The 15,855-nt window shown below is 33.4% G+C and overlaps 1 protein-coding gene across 2 annotated transcripts in view; it reads right to left on the bottom strand.

The window, feature by feature from the left end:
* Positions 1-214: 214 nt before the first annotated feature.
* Positions 215-15,855, bottom strand: part of LOC104596791 (protein ROOT HAIR DEFECTIVE 3-like) — a 62,065-nt gene continuing 46,424 nt past the window's right edge. For both annotated transcript variants that reach the window (XM_010258082.3, XM_010258081.3), the window contains exons 14-21: positions 15,397-15,475; positions 8,718-8,883; positions 7,778-7,902; positions 7,077-7,339; positions 6,901-6,997; positions 6,645-6,806; positions 5,800-6,147; positions 215-706 (exon numbers count right to left, since the gene is read on the bottom strand). In XM_010258082.3, coding sequence (XP_010256384.2) covers positions 617-706; positions 5,800-6,147; positions 6,645-6,806; positions 6,901-6,997; positions 7,077-7,339; positions 7,778-7,902; positions 8,718-8,883; positions 15,397-15,475 — 1,330 coding nt within the window. In that variant the 3' untranslated portion in view covers positions 215-616. The remainder of the gene's footprint in view (positions 707-5,799; positions 6,148-6,644; positions 6,807-6,900; positions 6,998-7,076; positions 7,340-7,777; positions 7,903-8,717; positions 8,884-15,396; positions 15,476-15,855) is intronic.

A 15,855-nucleotide genomic window follows, 5' to 3' on the forward strand; every position in this document is an offset into this window, starting at 1 on the left:
ATTATTCAACTGGAGAAGTTGTTTCCCAATCAGTCATGTCAAAATTGTCATTATCCAGCGGTGATGCACTTTGTTTTAAGTCATAATATTTGTTCAATCATTATCTCCCAAAATTTTATAGCTAATTAATTTAATCCCTTGATAAATATAGGCACCATATTAATATTATACCAATCACTAAACATCCTCTTTTCTTTTACTATCTTATTAAAACCAAAATCCTATAATATTAGTAATGATCGTTTAATACATAATGGATTCCAATGTCATAAAAAATAACATTGTTAACCAAAAACAAAGATTTTCATCCACACAGAAACATAGAACAATACAAATATAAATTAAAATAAAGAAAGTTAAACACTCGTAACTAAATTTCCTTATTTACTTAATGAGGGGATCACTCGGTTTTCTTATTGATGCTTTAAACTCCTAATTTAATAGTCCACAACAATATCTTTATATATTTTTTTGCTTCTTATTCCCACGTAAAGATAGAGGAGTGGATTCCGTAAGAAACCACTTTCAAACAATGTCTTGTACTCCCAAACAAACCTCTTTTAACAGCACTTGTTTTCCATGCATGCACCATATCAACTAATCAATTCTGTTGACTCTATTGGTTAACAATCCATCCAAAAGGCTTGAGAATCAAATAATCCAAAACGTGTCCCCAGAAACCACGTTTGGCCTTTTCTACCGCTTCCTGAAAAAGAGTGGGAGCGCAAATGAATTGAATAAAGTTCTAAAAGAAATTTTACTTTGTATTTTTTTATCTAAAATAAAAAATGAAGTTAATTAAGAAAAAATTTATAGTGCATTTTATGGAAATCGCTACAACACAACTCAAACATAGACGGATCAGTGATAATATACCTTATGAGATGTGAATCAATAAAAATAAATAAATCATATAACAACTTAAATTTGGGTAAAGTGCCATAGAAATTTCAAATTAAAACTCGAAGCAAAAGTGAACTAAAATTTACACTTTCTTATTTGTACTGCCATGTAATTTACATATATTAATACAAATGAAATTGCATTACAAACAAAGAGCCTAAAGAAAACATTTTCATTCAGTCACCTTCAAACAAAGAGCCGACCCAGTGACGCACTACTTACATTTATAACCCACAGATCATCTACTTTGCAGAAAATGACTTATGGACAATTCGAAAATATTTCACTTATATTGTATCTTTGTTTGGGAATATATCTCTCGAAATTATCTGTGGGGAATCTGTGGGGTGGAGATGTGAATTGTCATTTCTACTGTCATCTCAAGTGGCCCCATGGAGCCCAAGAACAATGCCAAGAAATATATTGTAGTTAATTGAGACCATGTCATGTGGCCAATGGAGCCATAGCACAAAAGAACGAGTTGACTTCTGGCCCAGTGAGGGCTCAGATTTACTACTCACTTTCTTTACCCATGCTTATTCCAGCAGCCGCACATCTCACACTACAAGATAGACTATCTAAATTGACCTAATGTTTTATGCCGATTTTGGCTATATGGTTTTGTCCCAATTAAATAATTTGGTCAGATCGGTTTTAATATATATTATATATAATATTGCCTGCAAACACTTTTCAAACCAAAACCGAACCGTTACTATCAGTTAACTGGTCCATCAGTTTCAGTTTTTGACCGGTTCAGTTTTTTGGTTTTTATATTTATAATATATAATATATAAATATATGTGTAATATTATATTTTAAATAATAAATGATATATAATATATTATAAATATTTTAAAAATATATAATATATATAATATATTTATGAATAGACCATTATAAATATAATATAAGTATATATTTATATATAATACATAGAAAATATGTGACATATATTAAAAATATATATAAAATATACATATAAATATATATACCGGTCGGTTCAGTTAACTGTCATTTTTTTATAGGTTAACCGAAAACTGAACCAGTCCTTCGGCTTTTCAAAACTTCCGAACAGATTGATTTGATTAACTGCATTTTGCGGTTCAATTTTTTCAGTTCAATTTGGTTTTTCAGTTTTTCGGTTTTTCATTGACACCCCTAGCTGAGGGTGGGCCTTGGCTCAACAGTTGGGTTGCATTATTGCAGCTTCAGTGACCAGGGTTCAAATCATGAATACAGCCTCTCTCAATGTGTAGGGGTAAGATTGCCTATACATTGACTTCAATGACAAGCATATCATTGGCACAGTTGGGAACAAATTGGTAAGCCTTGTAACCAGAGGGGTTTGGGCATTCGCTCATCGATTCAATGCCTTCAGGATAAAGGTGTATTTTAAACTACATCAAATGACTCTACGGGCCAGTTTTTTTATTTTTTTTTTTTCACTTAGAGGTATATTGGTTCGAGTTCACATCAGCGCCTCACAAGGAAGTGCCCCACAATGTCCCACAGCACATCCCAACCTTATATTGAAAACATTTCCTGATAACAAGTATGAGAGATGAGAAAACATCATCGAAAGATGTTCCCAATACAAGGTCGTGAACTCTATTGGTTCTACCCCCTCTTCTCTCTCTGGTTTTAGCCCTACCTGTTTTAAATATTTGAAAGAGATTTATATGGTTAAGGAGATAGCTATAATGGTTAATTGATTTAGGTGAGATCTTGTGTTGGTTTCACAATTGGACAGGAAATGGCTTACTTTTCCACGTAGCTAATACTAATCCAATCAGACTTCCAATTACAAGAAGTCCTAAGCATTAAAGGTAAATAGTCTTTTCCTAATAACTCCAATGTCCAAGAGGATATTCAAAATCTCGCAAATCAGCTATAAAGTCAGAATTAGTAGTTCTAAGGATCAAGACAGGCAAATCTGATGGGTCTTATCTATATATTCGCTGCTAGGAGCCTAGGACAATTATTAGAGCCCCAGGTGCAAATATTAGCTGGACTAAAGAACATTTGGAAAGCCGGGTGAGTCAGATTTGTCTAAGTTCTGGCACCATAATGTGCTGGATGCCCTTGAAGGACATGGGGGACACACTCTTGGAGGGTTTGCGAAGGTGGCAAAGAGAACTTCAATTGGAACTCGGTTTACCATGTTTTCATCGCCATAGCTCTCATTTTTTTATTCTTATTATAGGTAAAAATGGGAAAGATGACTAAGATGAAAGTAATTGGATACAAAATTGTAACCATGGCACAAAAATTGAAGCAGCTTAGAGAACGAAAAATAATGGTGCCCCTAACCGCCCAACTCATTCTTCCTTCGACACCTATGACTCCTATGTCTCAATTTGGTTTGGAACACTTCCTTTAGAGTGCTTTTGGTGCATTAGTTGCACCTGCGTGCACAAGTATTTACATCTTGGGTGTTGTTTAGTGCAACGCAACTCCTGTGTACACTTCAAGCAACACCTGGTGCAACCAGATTTGTGCTAAGGTCCTTTGGTGCAATCAGTATGGACTTAGGTGCAAAATTGATGCCAACTCAATTCTAGTCCTTAGAAAATGTTGAACAATGTTTTTTTATTAGAATTTTATGATTATTGATGAATGTAATGGCTACTTAAAGGAATAAGAAAGAAAACAAGAATAGAAAGAAGAGAGAAAATACACAAAATCACTCATGGGATGCCTAGATAATCACTCTAGGGTGGGGGAATCACTCACCCCATAGTTAGCAACTTAGCATAAGCTGAAAAAAAAATCAATAAGCTTCATTGGTCTTTGCGTAAAATGTCCATAATCTTAGGAATCAAACTATTAGACTCAAATATCCTAATAGGACTCAAACTAAGTTGTCATATCCACTTAAATTCAAAGAAGACTCAATAACTCTAATCCTACTTATGTATGACTCTAAAATTTTACATATAAACAAACTATAAATAGGGAATCAGACTCTATTATTGAACCCTACAGAAAAATTGTAAAATAACAAAAATGTCCTTGGTGTCCAAAAGTACAGAAATGCATAAAATTTCACAAAATTCTGTTTTTGTCTCTTTTGTTCCTGCATCATTCTCCCCTGGCTCAAAAACAAAACTAGTCATCAAGTTGAAGAAAAGTTGATATGCTCCAATGAAAAAAGGAGTAGGACTTCCCACAGTTACATGCTTGGACTGTAGAGTAGAGGCTACACACATAACTAGAAAAGAATCTTGGAAGAAATATGAAACACTACCTTCCATGACAATTTTTGTTAAATCATCAATAAAGTTGGCTTCTTGATCACATAAATCATCAACCAACTATTGTGATAAATCTTTCTCTTGCTTAACCAAAATCTCAGCTGCAACATTTTGAATTTTTCCTTCAATCTCTAGCTTAAGAATCACCATCTCTATATGTTCTACCACCCTTGGTTCCTTAGTAAATTCTAAGACTTCTTCCATTGATGTTGATGGATCTTGTGCCATGTCAAGTTATAATTCTAGATTTGGTTCTACTTGAACTGTAAGGTAAAGTCACTTACTTCCTTACTAAGATCTACTATAATTAGCATATTGTATCTTGCTTCACTTCTATCTCTATCTCTTTTTTATCATTAACCTCAAACTAACCATGGGTGCTGAAAATTCTAGCAATTTTTGCTTTTTCTTGGCTTGCACCCTTTTGATTTTTAGTATCTACAACTTCTATAGCTTGAAAATTTTCTTCTTTAATTTCATCATCAACTTCAGTTCTAGGATAGGAATCAACATGCAATGAATCATTTACTTGCTTTTCAACTTTGTGGCTTCTTCCCATTGACTTCAAGTTCTTTGTTATAACTTGCTACTTATTCTCTTGCTTGAAATTTGTTAACTCCATATATAGATCATCATGGAAGCCTAGTGGGATGCACTTTAATTGTAAACACCTCTTCATCTCTATCTATGTACTAATAGGATCATCACATCCCTTTCCTAGTTGTTGCTCAAGAGTTCACCACACTTTATCATGATTCGTCAATTTCATGCATGCAAATCTAATCCTTTGTTTGTCAAATATATCATGCCACTCAAAATGTTCTTCTAGTTCAACAACCCAATTAAAGAATGCTTGTGAATCATCTCCTTTGTGAGAACATAGTGAATAAAGCATTAGCTTTGATCAGAAATTTATGGTTGTTGATAGTTGTAATGACTTCTTGAAGGAATAAGAAAGAAAATAGGAATAGAAAAATAGAGAAAATACTTGGAATCACTTACAGGGTGCATAAAATGTCCATATATATTTATTGACTCTAAACTCATAATACTCCTAAGAGTCAAAATGTTAGATTTAATAATCTTAGTAGGACTCAAACTAAGCTATCATATCCTATTCAAATTCAATAACTCTAATCCTATTTATGCAATGAATTTGAAATTATAAACATAAACAAACTATAAATAAACAATCAAACCCTAGTATTGGGCACTAGGAAAATAATTGTAAAATATCAAAAGTGTCCCTAGTGTGTTATCCAATTTTTGGCATTGGTTGTGGGTGTCTTGTTGAGTTTTATTTTGTTGGGGCTAGTTTGATATTTGGATGCTTTTACATGTTGATATCAGCTTCCTTTTTGCGTGGGGCTGATCGTTCTGTAATTCATTTTCCTTTTGAAAATATTTTTTCCTTTAGGTTCAGTTTGGAAGGACTGTAAATATAAATATGTGCAGTGCAAAGCTTTTTTATATATTTTGTATTTCTAAACCTATATTTGTATTTGTACTCTTCCTAAACTGGGCCTTCCAAAAAAATATCATAACTCTAAAATTCAATTCTTGACAACAAAAAAAATATATATGTATATATAATATATTGTAGAATAATTGAGAAATAGATAAAGCATATTAAACTTACTGTGTAGGCTCTCTCAGCATCATTTGCCGCCTTCTGTGCCTGTTGAGCCTCTTTGGCACGTTTATTAGCGTCGGCTATAGCAATCTGGGCATCTTCTTGAGCCTTTTTTGCAGCTTCCTTGGCTTCTTTTTTGAGAGCAATAACCTTCTTGCTTGCCTGCTCAGCCTTCTCCATAGCAGCAACAACCTCTTCGCGGGCCTGCTTGGCCATGAGCTCAGCATGTTTCCGATCTTGAATGGCTTGAATGACAGAATTGGCATGATTAACAATGTAATCTGTATCCGTTTGGAATTTAATCCAAAGGGTTTTACATTCGGAAGGAGCAATCAAAGTTTTCATTGTAGGATCCTGTTAAGATGTATCAACCAATTATAATGAACATACTAACATTGTCACACAACTAATATTACAAGGAATTGAAGCTTCTCCACATAAGGGTGTTAATGACATTTGAAAATTCAATTTTAAATTCAAGATCTTATATAATCGAATCAAATTCAGATAACTATCCGATTTAGATATAACCTGATTTGAAGACTCCTTTCAATGAAGACCATATGAAGACTCCTTTCAATGTCCAATTTAATTTGTCATGTGTAAGTAAAGTTCATTAGACAACCCCCACCACTCGACTAGCAAATTAACTCGATCGCTACACTACCCACCAAATGACTTCTTGCACTTTTACCCTAGGGTATGGTAACGAAACCAACTTCGCTTCAGCCGTTCAGAGCTTGCATCCTTCTCAAGAACTTATTCACAAATAGGCATGGTACCAACTCTTTCAGTGCAAACACATCAGCTATTATATTAATTAGAAAAATCAAATCCTTTTCATTGTTTACCTCTTCCCATGTGCTTTTGGCCAGTGGATCTGATGATGTGCTTCTCGTTCTACTATCGTCCTTACCATTGGGATTCACCAGAGTGAGGTAGAGAGTTGCTTCGATATTACCAGCAGTGTTACCCCAACGTATGGCAGCCATAATAGCCAGTAGCTTAAGGCACTGGAAAGAAAAAAAGTTCTCAGGTATTTGGAACCAGTATATAAATTAAAAGGGAGAAGATTGAGAAATTAATTGAGTTTGAGTTGTTTCATGCTTTTAAGCGGGAAACTTCTGCAATTGTTTTGACGTCATCTTCCCCAGTCCAAATCCTTGGCACATTCTTAGACTCATTGGTAAAAAACATTAGAAACCTGTCAAATTTAGTGATGTTAGGTGAAAATCAGGAATAATATCGACCAAAAGTTATGCAGGGAGGGAGGGAATCTCTACCTGTCATGCATGTGTTTCAGGACTCTACTAGCTTCCTCTTTTGCCTTCTTTTCAACCACACCTCTTGCATAGTCTTCTAGGTGTGCAAGCATTTCATCCTTCCTCTTATCATCAATGTCAAAGCCATCGAGTTCCCCAGTTAGCCCTTCGACAGCTGATTTACTCTCACGTTCAAGATGCAATTTTATTGTTGGCCAGGTATTATCGTCTGCTTCTTGCAGACAATCGTTCACAGGTCCCGTTAATGCCCCTTTTAGTTGTTTCTACAAGCCGGAGATAGCATGCTTAGTTAACTCTAGCTGTTGCTTATGGTGACATATGTCCAATAAAGATCATATATAAAAGATTAAAATCATATATATCTAAGCCTCAATTAAGGAATTCTTTAATGTAAAAGCTTAATCTGTTAGGTGAGATTTTTCGATAGTTTTTTATTCACAAAGCTTTTAAGTTGAATGGTCATTGAGATGGTATTAGTCTCTTTGATCAAGTGGTCTAATGTTCAATCTTTACTTCCTCCATTATATTTACTTAGATTTCCATAAAAGATATGGGTGAACCTGTACTTTTCCTTGCTTTAAATCCAATGAAAAGTATAAAAGACTATTGCAAGACCTCACTAATAAATTAAACCTTTTAAGTTGAACAATTTCTTGATAACAGGATTTGAGAGACCTTAATGATAATTAATTTTATCATACCTTGTATTTCTTATTACACTCAGCAAGTTTGGTTTCACGGAGTGAAGTAACGTGTTCACCCATATCTTGCTGAAGCTGAAGCCGAACAACAGATGAATCCCAGTTTGCTTGTGGAATGGTAGCATCTATACCATCAATGAACATCAAATGATTTTACTTGGAATCACATAATAATGAGGCGTGGACATTCAGCCTTAGAAACAAAAATTTGATAACATTTCAAAATTTTCTAAATAATGATGAGGAATGGAGTTTCGTCCTGAGAAACAAACATTTGACAACATTTAAAATTTTTCAAGATAATGACGAGGCATGATGGGCTATCAAAAATGAAGTACAGAAATCAGACAATACGGATTAGCTGAACGCCCCAAGCTGCAGTGGATTTATATGCGACCATGGCGAATCTAAAGGCTGAAGAGAATAAAAGAAATATGTATAAAATTCAGTTATAAAAGAACGCCTCAACTAGAGGGGAGCAATCTTACTGTGTCTTATTCTCCATTTGTTTTCATAAGATTCTCAGTTTAAACCATTTTTTTATATCTCTTGAATTCAACTAGAGTGCAAACCCTTTCTTACATGTTCTTCTCCTCCCTCCTTTGATTTTAATGCTAAAGGATTAATACTTTAGGTAATATTTGACTTTAAGGCTAAAGGAGAAGGTATCCAATAAACAGAAATATAGAAGCGGTGCAAGGTCTTAGGATATAAGCTAGGCATTAATACAAGGGTGAGTATGACTATGATATGAAAAAGATATGATATCTGAAAATCTTCCGACCAATCAACTGGAATCATAACTATGATATGAAAAAGATATGACTATGTTATTTATCAAAATTCATGGGTGAGTTTTGATTAATCAAAACTCTTCCTATACCATATCTTTTCCCTAACATATGAGTAATAGAAAATAGCAATATCAAGATTTGAATACCTGTGCATATTTCATTAAATTTTGCCATGAAACGCTCGGTGCAATCACTTGCAGATAAAGCAAAAGTTTTCCTTTCATTCAGAGCATTGTCCAATTCTTTCTTAAAAGTACCGAAGGTTATACACCGTTGATGATCCAATAGGCCTTGATAAGAACTTTCGAATAGCTGAAAATATTTGTGAAAGATAAATAATGAGAATAGAACATAGGTTAACCATTTTCTAAATCTTTGAAACCTTCTATATAATTCATAAAATGATCATGAATTAAGAAAATGATAATGACAACCTTGGATTACAAATGTCCCGTAAAACTAAAACTAAAATGATTGAAATTTCAGATTACAAACTCATATGAAGTATGAAATGTTTAACTTAAGAAACCTATACCATCTTACATATCTCTCTAAGAAACTGTTTATAATTGTCAAGGCGTAATCTGATCGGACAAAGATCAGATCAGCTTGAATCCTACATATCTCTCTAATGGTTGAATTTGAATTTCATCGATCAAAAAATTTTGATCGGGCATGGAGGAGATATGGATATTATGTTAAAAATAAATTAAATTAAAATTACCAAAATCTTATATCTTATTTATGAAATTAATCAGAATGAATTAAACAAATTAAAAATGAGTTCGATGAGCCAGCTACAAACTTGTCCACGTCACCCCTGCTCTACTTTCTCCCTTCCCCCTTTTTTGTTTTCTCTTTTACTCGCTCTCCTTCCTCCATTCCACCTTCTCAGCTCTTCCATTAAGCCAATGGTTTAGGCTATCTTATAAGACAACTAGTAGGGACCCGTGCAATGCATGGGAAATCTAAAGATTTAATAATTTTATTGTTCATTTAATGTGGATTTATAAAAAATAATTATTTTTAATTGAATATGAACAAATATTTCTTAATAAATTTAGTTATATTAATAATTTGTTGTAATTTTAATAATTTTTATTCTTTTTATTATTTTTAAATCAAATTTTGATTAAATTTAAATAAATAAAAATAATTATAAAAGCTAACATTCTTATTAATTCCACTAATAATTAACAATTATATAAGAATGACAACAGGGTGGGTTCAACGCAGGGCACCCCATCCATTTCTCTATCCCATAGTCAAGACACTCTACCCCATCCCCACCGTGTCTCCAATGTCACACGGGTTCAGGGTGAGGTAACCATTCCTCAATGTCAGGCGAGTTCAGGGGCAAGGCACCCCACTCCTCATCAAGGATGGAGAATCTTTGAATTTTCCTGCCTCGTCCCTAGTATTGGACGGGTTCAAGTAGAGGTGTAAATTGGGTCATGCTAGGACGCCATGACATGACCCGCATGTCCCGGGCCATGCCTCCCTCATCTAGGATAATTTGGGAGGTCGGTTCGGCATAGGTCACAGCCCTAGCCCGCACGGGCCAGTGCCGTGCCATGGGTTGGACTAGTCCATGGGCCAAGCCTTGGGCCAAGCCATGCCAAATAGCAAGCCAAGCTCAAGGCAAGGCATCCACTCCCCATCCAAGGGTTTTAAAATTGGACCAGATAGGGAACTATTCTGGGATCAAACAGTCCGAATAGATGACCCACTTTGATAAAAAAATAAAAAAAGGCCAAAAATTGTTGTCTAGGTTGACGGTTCAACAACCCAAGTCAGCAATTCGCTAACCAAATAAATAGATTTTGGACAAAAAGCGATTTTTAAGTGAAACGGTGTCCAATTCCCAATTTTTCCTTTTTAACTATCTATTTTGATCTAGTTTTGAAAACACTGTCCCATCAACCCAATATTCAATTTGATGATAGAAATGATCAAAAAGATATATTAAGTATCAACAACATGGTAAATTTAAAAAAGTACACTAAATTGTCTTTAATATTTGAAAATATAATTTTATAAAAAATTTGAAAAATTTATTGTACTTGTGTAAGTTTGAAAATTTATTCAAATTTATTTAAATTTTTATTAAATAATTTAATTTCTTTTTAAATGGTTTATTTACAGAATTATACTAATTTATCTTATAGTTTCCAATATTAAATTAATTTATCTTAACAATATGTGTAATTATTTGTTCAAATTATAGTTTTTCATTTATCATTAATAATTTTCAATAATTTGCAACAAAAATTACATAATTTTTCAATGGTTTTCCAAAATCTATCGAAAGTAATAAATTTTCCAAAAATTACATTATTTAATGCATTTCAAATAAACTTTCAAATGCTTTATATCTTTTAGTTCCAAAAATATTATTTTACAAAAATGTAGTTTCATGAAAATTTTGAAAAATTTATTTCATTTGTGTATAACTATGGGGATTTATTGATTTTTTTAATTGTTATTAAATATATATTTTTAATAGGTAGTTTACTAACAAAATTACACTAATTTTATCTTTTATTTTTCAATATAAATTAATTGATAATTTCATTTTCTAACATTATAATATTTTGTTTCTCCATTTGTATTTGGTTATTAATTATAATAATAGCAATAACTAAAATTTTATACTTTTTGATAATTGTTAAATATAATTCTCAAATTTATAGAAATTAGTTAAAGAGTTTTCAATTTCAATAAAATGTTATTAATGAGTTAATTAATAACAATATTTATTAACTTTTAATAATTTACTAATGGTACTAATATGAATATTTAATTTTTGGTAATTTACTAATCATATTTATTTACTTTTGGTAATAATACTATTTAATACTCATAGAATATGAGTGGAATTAAATATTAACTGTATTTAACAATTTATTAATTAACATAAATATTTTAAATGTGAGAGAGTGAATATAGACTGGGAAGGATGCATTTTAAGAATTGATTAAGGAATGGGGCAACATGATACTTTCCTATTGGTTTAAATGAGATACCTTAGGAGAGAGGTCATAGGAATATTTTTAGGTAGTTGGGTGACATGGCTTAATGGGAGTGGTGGGAAGGGGAGAGGTGATAAAGTTAGAGAGAATGCAGGGTGGGGATAATGGAGAAAGGAGAGGCATGGTGACGGGGACCATGCGATGCACTTTGTAAAGCGGAAGTTAAACAATAGAAATACATAAGAGTATATATAATTGTTTTATATTTTAACATTTTAAAAAATAATCCGATCATACTCAATCCAAGTTGGTCGGTTTTCTAGTATTTCAGACCAGCTTTGGTTTAATAAATATATATTAATATCTTAAACATTAAATTTAATTTTTTAATATGGGAAAGTAGGAAAATTCCCATATTTCTTAGTCTAAAATATTTTATATCATAGATTTAACTTTTGTAATTAATTTTTTAATAATGTGATTGTAATTTATGAAATTTAAAGTTAATTTTTAAGTTTAAATCTTTTGAACAAACAAACTAAACTGAAAATAGACCCAAATCGATACAAACCAAAAATATTTAATATAAAAGATAGATTTTTTTATTATTTGAATTTTATTTATTTTAATGTTATTATGTAATATTAAATATTTTGTTATATTATTTAGCTATTTTTAAGATTTTTTGTTGTTAAAATTTTAAATAATATTTTACTTTTTAGTGTTAAATTTTATTATTTGAATAACATTTAAATTGAATAATTCGTAAAATTATACTTTATGTTGTTACTACATAATTTCATGATGAATTTTGTAAAAATATTGAGCTATTAATAATATGAATATTATTAAATCTATTATTTTTTGTGTTTTGAATAAATATTTTAAATTTAGTTTTGAAGTTTTTTAATTGAAACTTTCTTTAGATAGATATAGATAAAAAGGAATTAGAGATAGTTTATCCCATGGTTCATAAATCTAAATTCCCACTATTTTCATGCATTTCAAGAAACTTGTTGAAAACCAATTTGAAAGAAAAATCAAATCCATATAAACTGATAGGGTAGGGAATATACTAAATCTCAGTTTCGTGACTTTCTTCTATCAATGGGAATTTCTCACTGCTTTGCTTGCCCCCACACTTAAGAGAAAAATGGTAGGGTTGAAGCTATTGAGTTATCTCTTATTGCTATTGCTTCCATGCCAAAGCGCTTCTGGTTGGAAGCCTTTCAAATAGCAGTATACTTGATGAATAGATTGCCAACCCTTGTACTGGTTCACAAAAGTCCTTTGGAATGCTTATTTCATATGTCCCCAAACTACTCATTTCTAAAGGTATTTGGATGCCTTTGCTTTCTTTGCATGAGACCATACAATCATGACAAATTGGACTCAAGGTCCGTTCCCTATGTATTTTTGGGTTATAGCCCACAACATCATGGGTATCGTTGTCTTCACATTGCTTCTAGTCGCCTATACATATCGAGGCATGTTATTTTTTATGAGAATTCATTTCCATTCTCTCAAGGCCCAAGCCCAACTGCCCATGTAAACTCGAATGATATTTTACTTCATGGGCTGTCTATTATTACAAACAGAACTTCTCATGGGCCTTTTACTATATCTCTTGAGATATCTAGTTCTCCCTCAGCACCCATTGAGCCCACTATTAGTGACCAAATGCAACATGATGGTTCCCTCACTGAACCAATTGACAAGCCTGCCAATATCATGGTGCAGTCTGCCCTTGTTGATGAAAATGATGAAAGCAACTTAGCTATAGGCGTGAATCCTTTGAACACTCATCCCATTACCACTCAGCTGAAAACTAGCATATGAAAACCTAAGTTCTACTTGGCATCTACTCATCCTCTTGAATCTATCACTGAGCCCATGTTACACAGAAGCATCCAAACATGCCTCGTGAAGGAGTGCAATGGAGGAGGAATTTAATGCCCTCCTACATAACGGGACTCGGACACTTACGCCATGATTACCTTTGATGAATGTTGATGGATCCAAATGGGTCTACCAAATCAATCGAAGGGCTTATGGATTCATAGACGGTTTCAAAGCCCGCTTTGTTGCAAAAGAATTTCAACAGCAACCAGGACTTGACTATGGGGAGACATTCAATCTAGTAGTAAAGCCCCCACTACTGTGCGGATCATTCTCAGCTTGGCTACATCCAATCATTGGGACCTTCGTTAATTGGATGTCCAAAATGCCATGATTCTGTCAATGAAGATGTTTTTATGGAGCAGCCTATTGGGTTCAAAGACCCTAAGAATCCAGATTATGTATGGCACTTAAAAAAGTCCTTATATGGGCTTAAACAGGCTCCACGTGCCTGGTATCACCATTTCTCTGAATTCTTACTGAAATTGGGCTTCACTATGTCAAAGTCTGATTCCTCCCTATTTATTCTCAAGACGTCCAAGCTTCAACTCTTCATGTTGATATATGTTGATGACATAATCATTAGATCCCTCCACCATCAACTCTCTCATATCTTCTTTGGCCAATGAATTTGCTGTCAAGGACCTAGGCCCACTCTGTTACTTCCTAGGTATTGAAGCAATCAGAACTAAATCTGGGCTTTTTCTTTCCCATCGCAAGTATATTTCTGACTTGCTAACTCGGGCCCACATGGAAGGCTTCAAACCATCATCAACTCCTATGTCCTCTAGTACAAGACTTTCAGCATTTGATGGAGATCCTTTACCTGATATCTCTACCTATCGGGCTATTGTGGGTGCACTTCAATACCTCATATTTACAAGGCCTGGCATATCATTCTCAGCCAATAAGGCCTATTAGTTTATGCACAAGCCCACTACAATCCATTGGACAACAGGCAAAAGGATCCCCAGGTACCTTAAGTCTACAATCAATTATGGCCTTTGTATCATCCCTTCTACATTCACTCAGCTGCATGCTTTCTCTGGCACTGATTGGGCTGGTTGCCCAGATGACCGGTGCTCCCAAGGTGGCTTCTGTGTCTTTCTTGGTAATAACCTGATCTCATGGACCTCAAAGAAACAAGCTATTGTCTCTAAATCTAGCACAGAATCGGAGTATAGAAGCATTGCTGTTGTTGCATCTGAATTACTTTGGCTACAGTCACTTCTCTTTGAACTTGATATATCTTCCAACTCATCACCTATTTTGTGGTGTGGCAACATTGGTGCCACATACTTAGTCGCCAATTCAATTTTTCATGCACGAACAAAGCATATTAAGATTGATTATCATTTTGTTTGTGAAAGGTTGCCTCCAAAATTCTGGATGTTTGCTACATATCTACCAAAGACCAATTGGCTGATATATTCACCAAACCATTGCCAATAGTTCAATTCTTAGATCTATGATTCAAACTTCATGTTGTAGAACAGCAGCTCAGTTTGAGGGGGGCTGTTGAGGAGACTGGGCCCAAGGCCACATGACACATACTCGCATAACCCAGCCATCGAATCTTATCCCCTTATCCTCTTAAGTTTCCTATTCTATATTAGTCTTTATCATTATGATTATAACCATTGTTTATCCTTATCATTGTAACTTAATCACTGCTGGGTGTACAATTGGATTGTAACCAAAACTCTTGTATTATATAAGTACAATGAAGGGCTCAAGCCCAAGTAAGCTTTTCTCTCCAATTATTCAAGATCTTTTAGGTATGTGCTACATTAACACTACTGTGCTTTAATATTTTCAATACCACAAAATATATTTTGGTGGAATAAAATTTGTGTATTAATTAGTATCAATATTAGTATTAGTATTATTTAACTAGTAAACAATCTAAAACAATCCTTAAATCATATAGAAGAGCAAAAGAGACATTTCTTACTTGCAGCGCTTTCTCTTTCAAGCTCTCTCGCTTTTCTGCTCTAACACTTTCATCAAAATAAATAGTTTCGTTGTCATACCTACAAACACAATAGTCTACTCGTTAATCCAACAATCAACCTAGACACTTCAGTATCGCTCACTGGGAACATTGTCAATAAAATGTTATATAACACACCGTCAATCTTTCTACGAGTAAATATAACCCAAAATGGAAAAATTGTAAGGCGATATTACATTACATGGAAAATTTGTAATATAGAATTTAAGAGGAGGATCAATTATATTACTACACTTTTTTGAAGCCTGTTATTAGGCAAATTTCTTTCATAATGTTCAAGATTACAAGGCCTGTACAAATAAACAGTAAGAAAATTGAAATTAAACTATACTAAACTTGCTGAACAAAAAGTAATGGTGAGCACAGGAGTGAAAAAGCTCAAGATATCTCTCAAACTGC

The sequence above is a fragment of the Nelumbo nucifera genome, chromosome 5, assembly GCF_055504915.1.
Source record: "Nelumbo nucifera cultivar China Antique chromosome 5, China Antique-T2T, whole genome shotgun sequence".
Lineage (NCBI taxonomy): Eukaryota > Viridiplantae > Streptophyta > Magnoliopsida > Proteales > Nelumbonaceae > Nelumbo > Nelumbo nucifera.